Source organism: Tenebrio molitor, chromosome 8 (genome assembly GCF_963966145.1).
Source record: "Tenebrio molitor chromosome 8, icTenMoli1.1, whole genome shotgun sequence".
Classification (NCBI taxonomy): Eukaryota; Metazoa; Arthropoda; class Insecta; order Coleoptera; family Tenebrionidae; genus Tenebrio; species Tenebrio molitor.
This window is the reverse complement of record NC_091053.1, coordinates 2,543,025-2,563,773: the sequence shown is the minus strand read 5'-3', so window position 1 is coordinate 2,563,773 and position 20,749 is coordinate 2,543,025. Positions and strand designations below refer to the sequence as shown.

The 20,749-nt window shown below is 33.9% G+C and overlaps 2 protein-coding genes and 5 long non-coding RNA genes across 8 annotated transcripts in view; 1 reads left to right on the top strand and 6 right to left on the bottom strand.

The window, feature by feature from the left end:
* Positions 1-20,749, top strand: part of LOC138137420 (uncharacterized) — a 143,847-nt gene that overhangs the window by 79,806 nt on the left and 43,292 nt on the right. The gene's annotated exons all lie outside the window — the stretch shown is intronic.
* LOC138136468 (uncharacterized) lies at positions 309-7,443 on the bottom strand. Its single transcript, XR_011161302.1, has 3 exons — positions 7,347-7,443; positions 1,367-1,449; positions 309-1,310 (listed from the first exon to the last, which is right to left on the bottom strand). It is a non-coding gene; the product is annotated as an uncharacterized lncRNA (long non-coding RNA).
* On the bottom strand, positions 3,882-6,350 carry LOC138136467 (reticulon-4 receptor-like 2). 2 transcript variants are annotated; one of them, XR_011161301.1, is made up of 3 exons: positions 6,197-6,243; positions 4,946-6,149; positions 3,882-4,897 (listed from the first exon to the last, which is right to left on the bottom strand). XR_011161301.1 is itself a non-coding variant. In XM_069055659.1 (2 exons), the coding sequence occupies exons 1-2, from the start codon at positions 6,207-6,209 to the stop codon at positions 5,211-5,213; spliced, it is 942 nt and encodes a 313-aa protein (XP_068911760.1). In that variant the 5' UTR covers positions 6,210-6,350; the 3' UTR covers positions 5,066-5,210. The 2 variants fall into 2 exon arrangements, 1 of the variants encoding a protein (XP_068911760.1); XM_069055659.1 differs by lacking the exon at positions 3,882-4,897 and having other exon boundaries at positions 5,066-6,149; positions 6,207-6,350.
* LOC138136470 (uncharacterized) lies at positions 8,150-9,406 on the bottom strand. The gene is made up of 2 exons (XR_011161304.1): positions 9,216-9,406; positions 8,150-9,159 (listed from the first exon to the last, which is right to left on the bottom strand). It is a non-coding gene; the product is annotated as an uncharacterized lncRNA (long non-coding RNA).
* LOC138136471 (uncharacterized) lies at positions 10,678-12,249 on the bottom strand. Its single transcript, XR_011161305.1, has 2 exons — positions 11,737-12,249; positions 10,678-11,688 (listed from the first exon to the last, which is right to left on the bottom strand). It is a non-coding gene; the product is annotated as an uncharacterized lncRNA (long non-coding RNA).
* Positions 14,682-15,352, bottom strand: LOC138136473 (uncharacterized). Its single transcript, XR_011161307.1, has 2 exons — positions 15,016-15,352; positions 14,682-14,960 (listed from the first exon to the last, which is right to left on the bottom strand). It is a non-coding gene; the product is annotated as an uncharacterized lncRNA (long non-coding RNA).
* On the bottom strand, positions 17,384-19,005 carry LOC138136472 (uncharacterized). The gene is made up of 2 exons (XR_011161306.1): positions 18,432-19,005; positions 17,384-18,376 (listed from the first exon to the last, which is right to left on the bottom strand). It is a non-coding gene; the product is annotated as an uncharacterized lncRNA (long non-coding RNA).

Sequence of the window (20,749 nt, the reverse complement as noted above, 5' to 3'; positions counted from 1 at the left end):
TTACTAATTTTATTTGTAACGACATTGATTAGATAAGATTTATGATAAATTGTGTTCTGTAGCGAAAAATACAGTAATGTTCAAAAAATTGGAAGTTGCTTTTAAGAACTTCTTTTGCAAGTGATTGATAAGTCTTGGAACGGAGATTTTCCTTTTGAAAATTACTCATATTTTTTATAAGAACCGAAACCATCATAATGACATCTTTGTGGAGAATATGTTTTAATTTTTTTAAAGGACTACTTCCAAGTAGACTGAATTTATTTTTAGACCTTCCATGGTACTGGAAAAAGCAAACAAAGAGAATATTCATTGCAGCATAATTTTATTATTATAGTTTCAACCATTATTTACAAAACAGAATCTTGTTTGCAAGGATGATAAAAATCTTCACCTAACTTGTATTTCACCTCGACAAGTGTCTTCAATTTAGTTTTGAGTTGATTAGCAACAGCTTTTTGCTCGTTGCACGATGGAGGATTCAGATCGATATTAATTTTTTTTAGATTGGGGAAGTTGGTAGCAATTTTGTCAGCATCAAAAGACGAAATTCGATTTTGTGCAACATTCAATACCTCGAGATTGGCCAGACCTTCAAATTCGTCCCAAGTCAGATCCTGAATGTTGTTGTCGCTTAACGACAGTGTTTTCAATTTTGGAGTATATTTGAACAAACCCTTGGGAATCTTTTTCAAATGCCGGTTGTATCTTAATTCAATAGTTTCCAAATTGTTCAAGTCTTCGAACGTGTTAGAGTCAATTTCCTGAATGCCGCAGAATGCAAGGACCAAAATCGTCAGTGTATTGGGAATTTTCAGAAAATCTTTTTTCAAATGAATTACATTGTAACCTTTTAAACTGAGGGCTTTCAAACTGGACATACTCTCCAAAGCGTTGTGATCTATCTGATAAGGACAATTACTAGGGTTATATATCACAAGTAGTTCTTCTAATTGAGTGCAGTTTTCGAAGATGTTCTTCGTAAGTGCGGGAATAGAGTTGGTCCTGGTGGTAAAATCTATTTCGAGAAGTTTCAATGTTGGTGAAGAACACAAAGCACCATCTTCTATTTTAGTGGTCTCACTTGCACCAATTCGAAGTTCTGATACGCCGAGTTGCGACAAAGAGTCAGAATAAATGGTTCCATTGAATAATTGGATTTGAACTTTAGTGTAGTTTTTCGGCAAACGGATGGGTTTACCTTTCTCCAATGTAACATCCGAAACTTCAGGAAAAGGTGCATCCCACAGAGACCTACAGTGGATGTGTTTCAGCAGAAATAAAGCAAATATGATTGCTGGTAGTTTGACCTAAAAGAAAATATTTATGTTTAGTATACTTTTTAGAGAGGAGAATTTTTATGAACCATGTTGACTCCTTGACAACAAAATGTAAACTGTTGATTGGGAACATGAACAGAGTGATATCAGTTATCAGTGTTGTAGACTGCTGCGTGTGGATACAAGAAGGAATCAATAAGTCACATTATCTTATATTTTACGTTATTGTTATGTAATTTACAAGTTACATTTAATTTTTAAAAGGTTAACCTATATTATTAGACATGGACGTCTCCATAAAATATTTTGTCTAGACGAAATTTTTTTGACCTTTTTGAAATTATGAGAGTTCACATGTCTGTCAATTCTATGTAACATTCGACACAGAATTCAGATGAAACGATTACCCTATGATTCAGTTTCGATTGAAGCTGATGGTCAAATTTTTTTGAATCAAAGTGAACTAAAATCAATAACAAATTAACGTAAAATTGTTTATTAAAGAATACTGATCTGATGTTTTGTAAGCGTTACATGTGTTTTATTAGTCGAGATATCGAGATCGCAAGATTATCGTTTTGCTTTTATTTTTGTGTTTATTTTACATACATTATATTTTTTTTTAAATAGTTTTCGTCGCAGCAGATGTGCAACATATCGGGATATCTCTCTGGAACTTCAACGGACCGGTGAAATTTTTCTTTAATTTATTTTCTAAAATTTTTTCTGTGGTCCCAAGGAAGTAAATTCAGTTCGGTAAACAAAATCTTCAATTTGGGCATATTTTTAGCTATTGTACACGCATTTAAGTAAATTATCTGAATATCAAACAAGACAAATCCAAATTCAAAACAGATGCAGGTAAGTCGTGATTCCAAATTTTAAATTTTTTAAAAGATCACTCTGAATGTAACCTATTAAAAATAATTTAAAGAAGGTCTACAAAGCAATAATACAATGAACCAATCTTTACCACAGACAAGATAAAGAGGTTGGGAAGTTATCGTCATATTTTTGTTTTGGTAGAATTTTCGTAATTTATTTTATTTATAACGTGATAACACCTTTTTTAATGCTTGTTAATAATTGTTGAGCCAAATATACCTGACACTATAGCAAATATAAAACAGAAGTCTTTACATGGGAGATACTTTAAAGAACTGGAACAACCAGAAATTAATATTCAGGCTTCTCATGCATGACTTAAGAAATCAAAAATTCACCCTGAGACGGAGGGTTTTATATTTGCAATACAAGACCGTGTTATAAATACAAGAAATTATAAAAAACACATGCGGTTTGCAATCGATCATTGATAAATGTAGGATTTGCGGGACTGAAGGGGAAACAATTGAACACATAATTTCTTCTTGCACCGTTTGGCTCAAAGCGAATATAAGAAACGTCATAATATATTCGCTAAAATTATGCACATGAATGTAGCTGTTAAATTCAATTTATTAAAAGATACACAACCACATTATATTTATAAACCAGAAAGTTGTTTGGAAAATGACAATTACAAGTTATATTTTGATCGAACAGTTTTAACTGACATTCATATTAAGCATAACAGACCAGACATTATTATTTTAAATAAACAACAAAAGCAAGCGTATCTTTTAGATATAGCTGTTCCCAAATTCACACAATATAACACAGACATATAAAACAAAAATTAAGAAATATTTAGAACTCTCCGTTGCTATGAGGAATCTTTGGTGTTTAGAAAAAATTTCGATTTTACCACTTGTAAGTTCAGCGACGGGAATAGTACCGCAATCTCTTTTTAAAAATTTAAAAATTCTGAATTTGGGTAACGCATTGGCAGTTGAAATTCAAAAAGATATATTATTATAATCATGTCATATCGTGAGGAAGTTCCTTAACATTGACACAGAACATAATAAAACACAACAAAGTCAAAATGTGGGGGCGAGACGCCGGTAATTATGTTGATTATCACTGCACTATTACTTGATAGTAATATCCGTAATAGTGTACGTACTCCGGCAAAATTGCCGTGCCGCCGGGTGGTGGAGGGTTAAGTTTAAGATTGATGACAAAATATTGTTCTGTAACGGAAAAAAATATTATGTTCAGAAAATTGGAAGTTGCTTTCAAGAACTTCTTTTGCAAATGATTGAAATGTCTTGAAACGGAGTTTTTCCTTTTGAAAATTAAAAAAATATATGAAAATAGTCATCTTTTCATAAGAACCGGATTATGGAGACTCGCTCCTTCGTCGCTCGTCCCACAAACCTTCCAGCTCGCCCGTAAAGACGTTCTAAACTCAAAATTTAACGTAGAATCTAAATATGTAAACAAAATGAGGCCTTACTATTTAAAAAAACAAAGATGGCGTCGATTGCCGGAAGTGTCGCCATTTTGAAAATATTTCGCTTGAACTTGAAGCAGTCGATTATAGTCGGCTACCAATTTTCATATTAATACGATTTTGGGAAATCGGAAAGTTTCTAATGAACAGGTCAGAACCTGTCAGAAACACACGTAAAAGCTTGTCGATATCTGATCAAGCGTTCAGATGTCTCCAAATATATACCTAAGCAGCTAAGTGTGGTAGAAAAGAAACAAAGACAATTTTCATTGCAACATTATTTTATTAATAATTTCAACACTCATTTAAAAAATTGAAACAGAATCTAATCTTGTTCGCAAGAATCATACAATCCAGAACTGAAGTTGTACTCCACATCGACAAGTTTCTTCATTTTCGTTTTGAGTTGATTCACAAAAGGTTCTCTCTCTTTGCACGGAAGAGGATTCAGCTCGATGTAAAGACTTTTTAAATTAGGGAAGTTGGTGGATATTTTGTCAGCATCGAAACACCAGATTCGATTTTGTGCGATATTCAATTCTTCGAGATTGGTCAGACCTTCAAATTCGTCCCACTTCAGATTCTGAATCCTGTTGTTTCTTAATGTCAATGTTTTCAATTTTGGAGTATTTTTGAACAAACCCTTGGGAATCTTTCGCAACTTGTCGTTGTGTATCATTACAATCGTTTCCAAATTTGTCAAATCTTCGAACGTATCCGAGTCAATTTCCTGAATGCTGCAGTACGAAAAGCACAAAGTCGTCACTGTATTGGGAATTTTCAGAAAATCTTTTTTCAAATGAGTTACATTGTAAGCTTGAAAATGGAGGCCTTTCAAACTGGACAAATCCTCTAAAGCGTTTTGATTTATATGATGAGGACCATTATTAAGGGCAAATCCCAAAAGTAGTTCTTCTAGTTTATTGCAGTTTTCGAACATGTTCTTTGTAAGTGTGGGAGTAGCGTTGCTAGAATAGAAATTTACTTCTAGAGTTTTCAATGTTGGTGAAGAACATAAAGCACCATCTTCTATTTTAGTGATGTCAGTTACATAAATTCGTAGATCGGATACGCCGAGTTCCGATAAAGAGTCGGAATAAATGGTTCCATTTAATCCTCGGATTTGAACTTTGGTGTACTCGTAGTTTTTCGGCAACTGGATGGGTTTACCTTTCTCCAATGTAACATCCCAAACTTCAGGAAAATCTGCATCCCACAGAGACCTACAGTGGATCTGTTTCAGCAGAAATAAAACAAATACTACTGCTGGTAGTTTGACCTAAAAGCACATATTTAGTAATTTTTGTAGAAGAGAATATTTACGAACCATGTTGACTCCTTGACAGCAAAATGTAAACTGTTTATTGGGAACATGAAGAGAGTGATATCAGTTATCAGTGTTGTAGACTGCTGCAGCTGGATACAAAGAGGAATCAATAAGTCACAGTATTTTATATCTCACGTTATTATTGAGTAATTTACAAGTTACATCTAATTTTGTTAAGGTTAAGTTATGTTATAAGACTTGGACATCTTCTTAAAATATTTTGTCTAACCGAGAATTCCTTGATTTTTTGAAATTAGAGTTAATATCACGGATCAGCCAATTTTGTGTAATATTTGGGATTGAATTCAAACGAAACGGCTACACTGTGATTCAGTTTTGATTCAAGTTGAAAGGCAAAATCTTTCTTTTTGGATTCTGTAGAACCGGTTTCAGAATAAAATATGCTTAAATTTGGCATATTTTTGGCTATTTTGTCGGCATCAAAGGAAGAGATCTTGTTGTGGCCAATATGTAACTCTCTAAGCGAAGACAATCCTTCGAATTCGTCCCACGTCAAGCCCGTGATGTTGTTCGCGAAGAGAAACAATTTTTCCAAATTTCTGGCATTTTTGAATAGGTTCATAGGTAAATGGGAGAACTTCGAGTTGAAAACAATTGCAAGTTCTTTTAGACTGTCTATCTCGTAGAACGTGTCTTCATCGACTTCTTGTAAGTTGCAGTCGATGATGGCCAAATGAGTCAGCGACTTCAAACCGCCAAAATATTCCTTCTTCAAATGGTGCAAATCTAAAAACAGCAAGTTGAGATTTTTCAAATTTTTCAAGTCCAAAAATGTGTTGGGCTCAAGTTTGGAGGGATTTCCATATGCTCCGACTAAATTCAGTTCTTCTAGTTTTTCGCAATTTTCGAAAATATTCCTCTTCAAGATCGGAACGTTGACATCTCTATTGAAACTAAGTTCGAACCTTCTTAACGTGGGAAATGTGCAAACAGCTCCAGCTTCTATTTTTGTTATGCGGGTTAAGTAGAGTCGCAAGTCTGTCACGGGTGCCAACTGTGATAAAAACTGCGCGTCGAGAGTACCATTCAAATCCATCAATTGTAATTTTGTGTAGTTGTGTTGAAGTTGCAAAGGTTTTCCTTGTTCTAGGGTCACATTGTAAACTGTAGGTAGGTCGTAGCCCCAAATATTTTTACACTGGGCGTAACTGATAAGGAATGAGCCGAGTAGTATTAAAGTGATCTAAAATAAACAACAAATTAACCTAAAAATTGTTTATTAAAGAATACTCATCTGAACCATCTTCAGTATTGAACCTTAAATGATGTTTTGTAAGCGTTACATCTGTTTTATTAGTCGAGATATCGAGGTCGCAAGGTTATCGTTTTGCTTTTATTTTTGTATTTATTTTTCATATTACATAGATACTGTAATAAATCATTGATAATTATTATAATTTTTTTTTAATTGTTTTCGTCGCAGCTGATATCTCTCTGGCACTTCAATAGACCGATGCATTTTTTTCTTTAATTTGTTTTCCAAAATTTTTACTGTCGTCACAAGGAAGTAGATGCATTTCGCCAAATTTTTGAATCGGTCAATCAATAGGGGTTCATTTTTGCACGCATTTTGCGTTAAAAAAAGTGCCGTACCGTGTCATTTTTTAACTCAATTATAAAATTTTTCATTCATAATTAGTAGTTTTTTTAACGAGTTCGTATGTAAATTGGGATTTTTTTGGCATGAGTGGGCCACACAGGAGAAAATTTTCAAATTTTGAGAGTGTCGAAGAAATTGTTGTGTAAACTTACAGGCGCCAAATTTTTTTTGTATGCAACTCGTTAGTAATAGCTATTTACAATCGAGTGTGGGAAGTTACATTTTGCAGCGCGAAGTTTAATTTGAAGCACGACGCGCAGCGGAGTGTTTCATAAACTGAGCGCTGCAAAATGTTTCACACACAAGGTATGTATAATGCTTTTTGGCCGACGTTTTTTAATTTAAAATGTTAAAAACAATTACTACTTTTCGAATTTTAATGGAACGCACCCAAGAATTGTCAAATGTAAGGTAGAACCGACAGATGGGGTTGCTATTTTTATTTATTTTAGATTTTATTTTCTAAAACTAATTGAATTCAAAATGTATACATATTGTTCTCCTGAAACTCAGCTTCATTAATTTAAACTTGTGTAGTTCTTCTACGTTTCTAAAGTTTAAAAACAAGGATTATTTACTTTGCCGCATAGTATGTGGGAAAAATTCACCGTCGCACAGTCGCTGTAAAAACAAAGTTTCACGTGACGTGCACAGTGCGTATTTGCAAAGTTTCCATCATAGGAGGCCAAAAAGTATTTTTTTTACTCGGCGGATTTGCGCACTCGCTTCGATCAAGCCACAAATTTTCCTTCTCGTATAAAAAAGTATTACTTTACTTACTTGTTGCATAAATAAATATTTATCAACGCGAATGAACGAAAAACCGTGCATTTAATAACGGACGCCAAAAAAATATTTTTAACTGTCAACGTGACACTTAAACTTAGCTTGACAGTTAAAGATAATTTACTCTGTATCGTATCGTAGACGGAAAAATACATTTAGTAGTCCATAATTAGTTAATAAACAGCAAAAAAAAATTTTATTTTTATGGGATCCTGGTCCTTTGACATATGATTTTCCGCCGATCAAAGGTCAACAAAACGTCAACAAAAAATTCAATAATTACCACAGTCATGAACATGATAATGAGGTTTGTAAGTTATCGTCATATTTTCATTTTGGTGGAATCTTGGTTCATAACGACATAATTAGATAAGATTGATGATAAAATATTGTGCTGTAACGGAAAAAAAATTATGTTCAGAAAATTGGAAGTTGCTTTCAAGAACTTCTTTTGCAAGTGATTGAAATGTCTTGAAACGGAGTTTTTCCTTTTGAAAATTAAAAAAAAACATAAAAATAGTTATATTTTCATAAGAACGGGAACCATCATAAAAGGTTATTGAACACTGGATGACATTTTTGTGGATATTTTAATTTTTTTAAAGGAGTGAGTACTTCCAAATAGCAAAATAGTGAATGAATGTGTTCGTGGAAGAACTTTGCTATTTCACCGATATGTCATACTATTACCGTGCCAGAAGAACCTGTCAGAAACATGTGTAGAAGCTTGTGGATAAGTGATCAAGCGCTAAGAATCTCCAAACATATACCGTGTTGTAGAAACGCAACAAAAAGAATTTTCATTGCAACATTATTTTATTAATCATTTCAACGCTCATTTACAAAATTGAAACAGGGTCTATTCTTGTTCGCAAGAATCAAAATATCCGGGATCGAACTTGTATTCCACCTCGACAAGTTTCTTCAGTTTCGTTTTGAGTTGATTCACGAAAGCTTCTTTCTCTTTACACGGAGGAGGATTTGACTCGATGTAGAGACCTTTTAAATTGGGGAAATTGGTGGCCATTTTGTCAGCATCGAAAGACGAGATGCGATTTTGTGCGATATTTAATTCTTCGAGATTGGTCAGACCTTCAAATTCGTCCCAAGTCAGATCCTGAATTTCGTTGTTTCTTAGCGTCAATGTTTTCAATTTTGGAGTATTTTTGAACAAACCCTTGGGAATCTTTTGCAACTTTTCGTTGTGTATCATTACGATCGTTTCCAAATTTGTCAAGTCTGCGAACGTGTCAGAATCGATTTCTTGAATGTTGCATGTTCCAAAGAACAAAGTCGTCAATGTATTAGGAATTATCAGAAAATCTTTTTTCAAATGAGTTACATTGTAACCTTGAAAATGGAGGCCTTTCAAACTGGACAAACTCTCCAAAGCGTTGTGATCTATCTGATGAGGACCCTTATCATGGTCATACACCAAAAGGAGTTCTTCCAGTTTATTGCAGTTTTTCAAGATGTTCTTCGTAAGTGCGGGAGTAGTGTTGGTGTAATCAAAATTTATTTCGAGAACTTTCAGTATTGGTGAAGAACATAAAGCACCATCTTCTATTTTAGTGTCATCAGTTACAAAAATTCGAAGTTCTGACACGCCTAGTTGCGACAAAGAGTCAGAATAAATGGTTCCATTTAATCCCCGGATTTGAACTTTGGTGTAGTTTTTCAGCAACTCGATGGGTTTACCTTTCTCCAATGTAACACCGGAAACTTCAGGAAAATCTGCTTCCCACAGAGATCTACAATGGATATCTTTCAGCAGAAATATAACGAATATTACTGATAGTAGTTTGACCTAAAAGAAAAAAAATATGTTTAGTCTACTTTTTGTAGAAGAGAATTTTTACGAACCATGTTGACTCCTTGACAGCAAAATGTAAACTGTTTATTGGGAACATGCACAGAGTGATATCAGTTATCGGTGTTGTAAACTGCTGCACGTAGATACAGGGAGGAATCAGTAAATCATATTATTTTATATCTCACGGTATTATTGTGTAATTTACATGTTTTAAGGTTAACTTATATTATAAAACTTGGACACCATAATAGTTATTTATTTAACGAGTTCGTGTGTAATTTTGGCTTTTTTTTGGCATGAGTGGACCAGTTTAAAACTCGAGTGAAACGAGAGTTTTAAAGGTCCACGAGTGCCAAAAAAGCCCAAATTACACAAGAACGAGTTGAATACAACGTTTTTTTGTTCGACGAGCCCCTTAAAGGCTCCGAATCGCTAAAAATCTTTAAAATTAGCTTGACGTTTCCTTTTGACAAGTTGTCAAATTTATCAAAATCCGTTCACACAGGCGAAAATTCTCAAATTCTGACAGTGTCGAACAAAAAAATATTTTGTTTAGACGTTTTTGATGTTAAAGTTTTCGTTTTGCGTTTGCGAAGAGTACGTTGTAATAGTTGGCGTGTGGGACGGGGATATGTTTTAAATGTCACTCAAATCGGAGACAGTCAAAGGAAGTAATGCGACCTCCTAGCGGTCCTCATCTTTCTACCTCCAAAACAATAATTAATTCAAATGTTTTTTGTGTTGGAAATCACCAAATAGCAACAAAGTCTCTTTCGTTTAGTTCTCATGTATAAATTGGTAGATCTTGAAATAATTCAGATTTCAGAGTACTACCTAATATTGAGATCTGTCTGCAAACTGGAATTTAACGTAACATTTTTGTTATATTGCAGATGCAGGTAAGTCTTGACTCCAATTTTTTACCCTGAACGTAACCTATTAAAACTAATCTAAGGAAGGTTTACAAAAAAATGCAATAATGCAATAAATTAATCTTTACCACAGACAAGATAGTGAGGTTGGGAAGTTATCATCATATTTTTGTTTTGGTAGAATTTTGGTTACTAATAATTTTATTTATAACGACATTAATTAGATAAGTTTTACGATAAATATTGTTCTATGCTGAAAAGAAAATGATCTTCAGAAAACTCTAATTTGCTTTCAAGAACTTCTTTTGCAAGTGATTGATAAGTCTTCAAACGGGATTTTTCCTTGGTTACATTTATTTTTAGAACTTCCATGGTACTGGAGAGAACAAACAAATTCTTTAGTCACCTTCTCAACATATCCCAAATATATTGTGGGGTCCGTGTTAAGTTGGAGCAGTTTAAAGAAAAATTGTTAATGAATGTCTGCTTGGAAGAATTTTGCTATTGCAGCCATATGTCATACAATTATCGTCCTAGAAGGACCTGCCAGAAACATATGTAAAAGCTGGTCCATACGTTTAGATGTTTCCAAACAAATACCAAAGCAGATTAGTGTTGTAGAAACGAAATACAGAGAATATTCATTGCAACATTATTTTATTAATAATTTCAACGTTCATTTACAAAATTGAAACAAAATCTAATCTTGTTCGCAAGAATCAGCAAATCCAGAATCGAACTTGTACTCCACATCGACAAGTTTCTTCAGTTTCGTTTTGAGTTGATTCACAAAAGCTTCTCTCTCTTTGCACGGAAGAGGATTCAGCTCGATGCTGAGACTCTTTAAATTAGGGAAGTTGGTGGATATTTTGTCAGCATCGAAAGACGAAATTCGATTTCGTCCGACATTCAATATCTCGAGATTGGCCAGACCTTCAAATTCGTCCCAAGTCAGATCTTGAATATTGTTGCCGCTTAACGTCAATGTTTTCAATTTTGGAGTATTTTTGAACAAACCCTTGGGAATCTTTTGCAACTTCTCGTTGTGTATCATTACGATCGTTTCCAAATTTGTCAAATCTTCGAACGTATCCGAGTCAATTTCCTGAATGCTGCAGTATGAAAACAACAAAGTCGTCACTGTATTGGGAATTTTCAAAAAATCTTTTTTCAAATGAGTGAAATTGTAACCTTGAAATTGGAGTTCTTTCAAGCTGGACAAATCCTCTAAAGCGTTTTGATTTATGTGATAAGGACCATTATTAACGTCAAATACTAAAAGTAGTTCTTCTAGTTTATTGCAGTTTTCGAACACGTTCTTCGTAAGTGCGGGAGGAGTGTTGGTAGAATGGAAACCTACTTCTAGAATTTTCAGTGTTGGTGAAGAACATAAAGCACCATCTTCTATTTTAGTGACGTCAGTTACACGAATTCGTAGATCGGATACGCCGAGTTGCGAGAAGGAGTCAGAATAAATGGTTGTTCCATTGAATCCTCGGATTTGAACTTTGGTATAGTTCTCCGGCAACAGGATGGGTTTACCTTTCTCCAGTGTAACACCTGAAACTTCAGGAAAATCTGAATCCCATAGAGATCTACAATGGATGTGTTTCAGCAGAAATAAAACAAATATTACTGCTGGTAGTTTGACCTAAAAGCACATATTTAGTAATTTTTTTAGAAGAGAATATTTACGAACCATGTTGACTCCGTGGCACCAAAATGTAAATTGTTGATTGGGAACATGAAGAGAGTGATATCAGTTATCAATGTAGACTTTTGCAATTGGATACAAGGAGCAATCAATAAGTTACAGTATTTTATATCTCACGTTATTATTGAGTAATTTACAAGTTACATTTAATTTTGTTGGATATCTCCTTAAAATATTTTGTCTAAACGAGAATTCGTTGACTTTTTGAAATTAGAGTTAATACCACGGATCTGCCAATTTTGTGTAATATTTGGGATTGAATTCAAACCAAACGGCTACACTGTGATTCAGTTTAGATTCAAGTTGAAAGGCAAAATCTTTCCTTTTGAATTCTGTAGAACCCGTTTCAGAATACAATATGCTTAAATTTGGCATATTTTTGGCGTGAAGGCTATAGGGAACTTCTCCACCGTGGTTTATATACTATTTTTTTCACTTATTATATCCCAAGTGCAAAATTTTTTGTCGGAAATTTTTTGCTAATGATCGAAAACATCCATAAATGAGGTCAGAAGACCAATTATTATCAAATAAAAGTACGAGACGAAGTCGAGGGCTTTTATTTGATAATAATTGGTGTTCTGACCGAATAATTTATGGATGTTTGAGTTCATTAGCAAAAAATTTGCCAGTATTAAAATTTTGCACGAGGGGTATACGGCTAATTATTTCCTGAATAGAGTGAAAACAAACTCATTATTTCCAATCCTTTTTATTCAAAATAATTTATAAAAAAAAAAAAAATCAGGTACCGACATTTTTTATCCAATTATTGCACAGTGTGCATTTTAGAGACATTTTATCGGGTTATTTTTGGTTTTCTCGTTTTGATTGGTCAATATTTGTCACGCAATTGGTTGCTAAACAAATGAAGGAAATAATCACTACTAGATACGTTAAAACCCTTTCTGATAATAATTATTAATTAAATTATTTTGTCCGATGCGACGATCCGAGTTCAACGGTTGCTATGAAAATCGTCTAGTTAACCAATGAAATCAACGAAAATCTTTCGTTGCTAGGTGACGGCTGTTCATTATTGACCTTGGGAGAGAAATTCTACTTCTGGGGTCGGTTCGAGAGTCAATAATGACGCCTTCTCAGACTAGTAGTGAAAAAATAATTTTTTGCACGATCTCTATATAATGAGCGACTTTACTTCCTGATTGTATGGAGTAAAGTAGCTTTTTTCCTCTTAGGCAAAAAAGCATTGGCAACTCAACCTTTTATGATACATATTTATTTCATATTAATTTTCTTTTTTATCCGAGGTGCAGTTTGTACTTTACTTTGATAACATCTGTACAATAATTTATGAATGAAAAATGATATTATTGCGTTAAAAAATGACCCGCTACGGCACTTTTTTAACGCAAATGCGTGAAAAAGTGAACCGCTATGGCACTTTTTTAACGCTTCTGGATCGATTCAAAAATCACATATTTTTATGAACGCAAATGAATGAAAAAACCTGTGGATTTAATAACGGACGCCAAAAAAAAATATTTTTAACTGTCAACGTGACACTTAAACTTAGCTTGACAGTTAAAGATAATTTACTCTATACTCTGTATCGTATCGTCGACGGAAAAATACATTTAGTAGTCCATAATTAGCTAATAAGAAGCAAAAAAACCAAAGTGTATTCTTTTGGGATCCTGGTCCTTTGACATATGCTTTTTCGCCGATCAAAGGTCAACAAAAAATTCAATAATTACCAGTCATGATAATGACTTAATGAGGTTGGAAAGTTATCGTCATATTTTCATTTTGGTGGAATCTTTGTTCATAACGACATTAATTAGATAAGACTGATGATAAAAAAAAAAAAAATGAAAATAGTCATATTTTCATAAGAACCGGAACCATCATAAAAGGTTATTGAACACTGGATGACATTTTTGTGGATATGTTTTAATTTTTTTTAAAGGAGTACTTCCAAATAGGCTGAATTTATCTTTAGACCTTCCATAGTATTGCAAATGGCAAATCAATTCTATAATCTGCTTCTGTTCTTGGAGCAATTTAAAGCAAAATAGTGAATTAATGTGTTTTTGGAAGAACTTTCCTACTCGTATTCTATATGTCATACTATTAGCGTGCCAGAAGAACCTGTCAGAAACATGTGTAGAAACTGTGGATATGTAATCAAGCGTTAAAATGTCTCCCAACATATACCAAAGCAGCTAAGTGTGGTAGAAACGAAACAAATAGAATTTTTATTGCAACATTTATGCTCATTTACAAAATTGAAACAGAATCTATTCTTGTTCGCAAGAATCAAAATATCCAGGATCGAACTTGTATTCCACCTCGACAAGTTTCTTCAGTTTTGTTTTGAGTTGATTGACAAAAGCTTCTTTCTCTTTACACGGAGGAGGATTCGACTCGATGTAGAGACTTTTTAAATTAGGGAAGTTTGTGGCAATTTTGTCAGCATCGAAGGATGAAATCTGATTTTCTGCGATACTCAATACCTCGAGATTGGTCAGACCTTCAAATTCGTCCCAAGTCAGATTCTGAATCCTGTTGCTTCTTAATGTCAATGTTTTCAATTTTGGAGTATTTTTGAACAAACCCTTGGGAATCTTTTGCAACTTCTCGTTGTATATCATTACGATCGTCTCCAAATTTGTCAAGTCTTCGAATGTGTCAGAATCGATTTCTTGAATGTTGCATGTTGAAAAGTACAAAGTCGTCAGTGTATTGGGAATTTTCAGAAAATCTTTTTTCAAATGAGTTACATTGTAACCTTGAAAATGGAGGCCTTTCAAACTGGACAAACTCTCCAAAGCGTTGTGATCTATCTGATGAGAACCCTTATCAAAGTCATACACCAAAAGTAGTTCCTCTAGTTTATTGCAGTTTTCCAAGGTGTTCTTCGTAAGTGCGGGAGTAGTGGTGGTGTAATCAAAATTTATTTCGAGAACTTTCAGTGTTGGTGAAGAACATAAAGCACCATCTTCTATTTTAGTGTCGTCAGTTACAAAAATTCGAAGTTCTGACACGCCCAGTTGCGACAAAGAGTCAGAATAAATGGTTCCATTTATTCCACGGATTTGAACTTTGGTGTAGTTTTTCAGTAACTCGATGGGTTTACCTTTCTCCAATGTAACACCGGAAACTTCAGGAAAATCTGCTTCCCACAGAGATCTACAATGGATCTCTCTCAGTAGAAATATAACAAATATTACTGCTAGTAGTTTGACCTAAAAGAAAAAAATATGTTTAGTCTACTTTTTGTAGAAGAGAATTTTTACGAACCATGTTGACTCCTTCACAGCAAAATGTAAACTGTTTATTGGGAACATGCACAGAGTGATATCAGTTATCAGTGTTGTAAACAGCTGCACGTGGATACAAGGAGGAATCAGTAAATCAAATTACATATTTTATATCTCACGTTATTATTGTGTAATTTACATGTTTTAAGGTTAACTTATATTATAAAACTTGGACACTCCATAAAATATTTTGTTTAGACGAAATATTTTTGACTTTTTGAAGTAAAATTTTTCGTTTTGCGTTTGCGAAGAGTACGTTGTAATTGTTGGCGTGTGGGACGAGGTTATGTTTTAAATGTCACTCAATTCGGAGACAAACAAAGGAAGTAATGCGACTTCCTAGCGGTCCTCATCATTCTACCTCCAAAACAATAATTAATTCAAATATTTTTATGTTGGAAAGACCAAATAGCAATAATTCTCTTTCGTTTATTTTTAATGTATAAATTGGTAGATCTTGAAATAATTCAGATTTCAGAGTACTACCTACTATTGCGATCTGTCTGCAAACTGGAATTTAACGTAACATTCTTGTTATATTGCAGATGCAGGTAAGTCTTGACTCCATTTTTTTTTTAATTACTTTGAACGTAACCTATTAAAACTAATCTAAGGAAGGAAAGGAAGAATAAATTAATCTTTAGCACAGACAAGATAGTGAGGTTGGGAAGTTATCATCATATTTTTGTTTTGGTAGAATTTTGGTTACTAATAATTTCGATTATCCCACCTCCACCCGGCGGCACGGCAATTTTGCCGGAGTACTTACACTATTACGGATATTACTATCAAGTAATGGTGCAGTGCTTATCAACATAATTACCGGCGTCTCGCCTCCACATTTGGACTTTGTTGTGTTTTATTATGTTCTGTGTCAATGTTAAGGACCTTCCTCACGATGTAACATGAGTATAATAATATACCTTTTTGAATTTCAACTACCAATGTGTTATCTAAATCCAGAATTTTTAAATTTTAATTTTTCATTATTGTCAGAATAATTAATTGACAATTCTAACTTCACATCATTTTTGATCTTTTCTAAAATTGCCGAAGGGATATAGTTTTTCTTCATAATGGCTCTCCTCTGGTCAGCTAAATTTTGAATAGTAACAGGAAACTGGGGGTACTTGCTTTGGAACGCTTTAAATAAATCAAGCCTGTAAGTACTCACAACATCCTGTAGTTTCGTGATTCGAAAATATTCCCGTATAATGAAAATATTCATTTCCATAGTCCATTTTTTGCGTTTTATTATTATTATTATTATTATTATTATTATTATTAGCGTTCCATCTGTTTTATTAGTCGAGAGTCAAGAGTCGAGATATCCAGATCGCAAGGTTATCTGAGACATGATTTTGTCGCTGGTGATGAACAACAGATCCGGATATCTCTCTGGTACTTTAACAGAGCGATGGAATTTTTTTCCTAAAATTTTTCCTGTGGCCACAAGGAAGTAAATTCATTATTTCGGTAAATAAAATCTCAATTAAGGCAGATTCTTCGCTGTTTTGTTCGCATGTAAGTAAGTTATCTTATTATCAAACAAATCCAGTGAAGATAACCTTCCAAATTCCCCCCAAGTTAGGTTCTTTAGCTTATTTTCTGACAAGGCCAAAAGTTTTGCAACAGTTTTTACAAAACTTCTGAGAGTGAGAGTATTTTTGTTGTTTATCGCAACACCATGACGACCTAGCTACAATTGCCCTCTCACCTTTCATTACAAAATATCATCCTTTTATAAACATAAATAGCAATTATAAAACGGCGTTCAAAGGCTGAAGATGGAAATAAATGTGTGTATGCAACTCGCATAGCAATTAATCTTTACGGGCTCACTGGATTATGGAGACTCGGTCCTTCGTCGCTCGTCCCACAAACCTTTCAGCTCGCCCGTAAACACGTTCTAAACTCAAAATTTAACGTAGAATCTAAATATGAAATCAAAATGAGGCCTTTCTATTTAAAAAAACAAAGATGGCGTCGATTGCCGGAAGTGTCGCCATTTTAAAAATATTTCACTTGAACTTGGAACAGTCGATTATAGTCGGCTACCAATTTTCATATTAATACGATTTTGGGAAATCAGAAAGTTTCTAAGGAACGGGCTACGTGAATCAGCCTGTATATTCTGGGGCGCGTTTAAAGTTGGAGCAGCTTAATGCAAAATATTGAATGAATGTCCTGGAAGACTTTTGCTTTTCCAGCCATATGTCATACTATTATCATTGTAGAAGAACCTATCAGAAACATACGTAAAAGATCGTCGATATCTGATCAAGCGTTCAGATGTCTCCAAACATATACCAAAGCAGCTAAGTGTGGTAGAAACGAAACAAAGAGAATTTTCATTGCAACATTTATGCTCATTTACAAAATTGAAACAGAATCTAATCTTGTTCGCAAGAATCAAAATATCCGGGATCGAACTTGTATTCCACCTCGACAAGTTTCTTCAGTTTCGTTTTGAGTTGATTCACAAAAGCTTCTTTCTCTTTACACGGAGGAGGATTCGACTCGATGTAGAGACTTTTTAAATTAGGGAAGTTTGTGGCAATTTTGTCAGCATCGAAGGATGAAATCTGATTTTCTGCGATATTCAATTCTTCGAGATTGGCCAGGCCTTCAAATTCGTCCCAAGTCAGATCCTGAATGCCGTTGCTGCGTAACGTCAATGTTTTCAATTTTGGAGTATTTTTGAACAAACCCTTGGGAATCTTTTGCAACTTCTCGTTGTGCATTATTCCAATCGTTTCCAAATTTGTCAAGTCTTCGAAAGTGTCCGAGTCAATTTCCTGAATGCTGCAGAATGAAAGGAACAAAGTCGTAATGGTGTTGGGAATTTTCAGAAAATCTTTTTTCAAATGAGTTACATTGTAACCTTGAAAATGGAGGCCTTTCAAACTGGACAAACTTTCCAAAACGTTTTGATCTATTTGATACAAACCACTATCAACGTCATATAACAACAGTAGTTCTTCTAGGTGATTGCAGTTTTCGAAGGTGTTTTTCGTAAGTGCGGGAGTAGTGTTGGTGGGAAGAAAATTTATTTGGAGAACTTTCAGTGTTGGTGAAGAACATAAAGCACCATCTTCTATTTTAGTGGCGGCACTTACACCAATTCGAAGTTCTGATACGCCGAGTTGCGATAAAGAGTCAGAATAAATGGTTCCATTTAAAAATCGGATTTGAACTTTCGTGTAACTTTTCGGCAACTGGATCGGTTTACCTTTCTCCAATGTAACATCTGAAACTTCAGGAAAATCTGCATCCCACAGAGACCTACAGTGGATGTGTTTCAGCAGAAATATAACAAATATCACTGCTAGTAGTTTGACCTAAAAGAAAAAAATATGTTTAGTCTACTTTTTGTAGAAGAGAATTTTTACGAACCATGTTGACTCCTTGACAGCAAAATGTAAACTGTTTATTGGTAACATGCACAGAGTGATATCAGTTATCAGTGTTGTAAACTGCTGCACGTGGATACAAGGAGGAATCAGTAAATCATATTATTTTATATCTCACGTTATTATTGTGTAATTTACATGTTTTAAGGTTAACTTATATTATGAAACTTGAACACTCCATAAAATATTTTGTTTAGACGAAATATTTTTGATTTTTTGAAATTAAAGTTTTCGTTTTGCGTTTGCGAAGAGTACGTTGTAATTGTTGGCGTGTGGGACGAGGTTATGTTTTAAATGTCACTCAATTCGGAGACAAACAAAGGAAGTAATGATTAATTCAAATCTTTTTTGTGTTGGAAATCACCAAATAGCAACAAATTCTCTTTCGTTTATTTCTCATGTATAAATTGGTAGATCTTGAATAATTCAGATTTCAGAGTACTACCTACTATTGAGATCTGTCTGAAAACTGGAATTTAACGTAACATTCTGGATAAATTACAGATGCAGGTAAGTCTTGACTCCATTTTTTTTTAATTACCCTGAACGTAACCTATTAAAACTAATCGAAGGAAGGTTTACACAAAAATGCAATAATGCAATAAATTAATCTTTACCACAGACAAGATAGTGAGGTTGGAAAGTTATCATCACATTTTTGTTTTGGTAGAATTTTGTTTACTAATAATTTTATTTATAACGACATTAATCATTACCTCCTAAAGAACAAGGCCTGAGTGCTCTGACGTATTCATCACGTGACGCTTTGCTAGTAGTCATAACAACACAGTCAGTCGCCGCGTTCAGAGTCGGCTTTTTATCTGAATTTTCACAGATAGTACGTGCTATTACAGATTAGTTTTGCAAAAGTCTGTTGGTAGAACATTCCTACGTTATTGTATTTTGCGCTTTTCGTCAAAAACCCATTAATGTGAGTGTTTTGAACGGTGTTTTCAACTTGCAAGATGTTAGGTTATGTTATTGTCATTGGTATCTGATGGTGTAATTATTGTTTAATACCGAGTGTATTATAATAAAGTGTTTAAAGACATGGTCGAAGATGCCATACAGGTGTTGTGTACCACTCTGCAAGGGGAATTATGGCTATGGCGACGCTCCAAACGTGACGGTGTTTTCATGTCCGCAAGATCAGGATATTGCTGTTCGTGTAGTTTTAATCAGCAATGTATTGTTCAACAAACTACTGAAAAGCTATGAGAATAAATTTTTTAGTATTGGTAATAAAAAAAAAGTGTAATTATTTTAGTTTTTAATTAGCGGCATCTGCACGAATCAGAACATTACTGTCTCAATTGCAGCTATTTGCTGATAAATTTGAATATCATGCTGGTACATTCCGTCGTCGAATATCTGAAGCATTGTCTTTGTTGAATTAGATGTGGTTGGTGTATTTGCTGGTTATGTTGGGGATTTATTTAATTTTTCTCTATTATATTATTTTCTAGGTTGTTTTTTTTACCTTTTCTTTTCTCTTTTATCGTTATTTATGTATATGCCTATGAATATTATATTTCTATACATTATTTATTATTTGTTACCCTTTGTGGACAGCTTTGTTCTTGGGTTAATAAAGCTATTATTATTATTATTATTAATATTAATTAATTGTGAAAATCATACGCACGAAACTATTTTGAAATTCATCATCACTAGTACAACAAACACTCTATTGAAAAATTATTGGGGAAAATCCAACGATTGATTAGGTAAAAATAAAAAAGGAAGCTCAACACCGTTTCAAATAAATAATTACTATTGTAGGTACACTTGGCATTATTTATAATTTCGTAAGATATTTGTTTTTCACATATGTAGTCATAACATTATTTATTTTTCACTTTAGTATAATTGCATGATACCTCCTAGGATACGAAATACGTAAACATGTCCATAACAACCGGGGAATAAAACAGGGTGTAATAAGAATAAGCGGGCGTAATGAATTCATAACGCCCTCATCAATTCATAATTGCAAAGATGCCAATTTTTTTTTTTTTTTTAAAGAACACGTAGAGTGAAAAATAAAATCTTGTATGCACCACGGCGTCACCGAATGATTACGCCCATCGAACGATATCCATCTCTCGGGCTAAAGCCCTCGAGCTGGATTCATCGTTCTCCGGGCGTAATCATAGTTGTAACGCCCTTGGTGCATAAATAGCTATTTAAATTTGGTAGGTATTTATAATGGTTTGTTTTGTAATTTCGTTTTCCGTTTTGCAAAAAAATCGAATGGGGTGTGACTGAGGGTTCAATTCAAGACTGGCAGCCCCGTTTCTA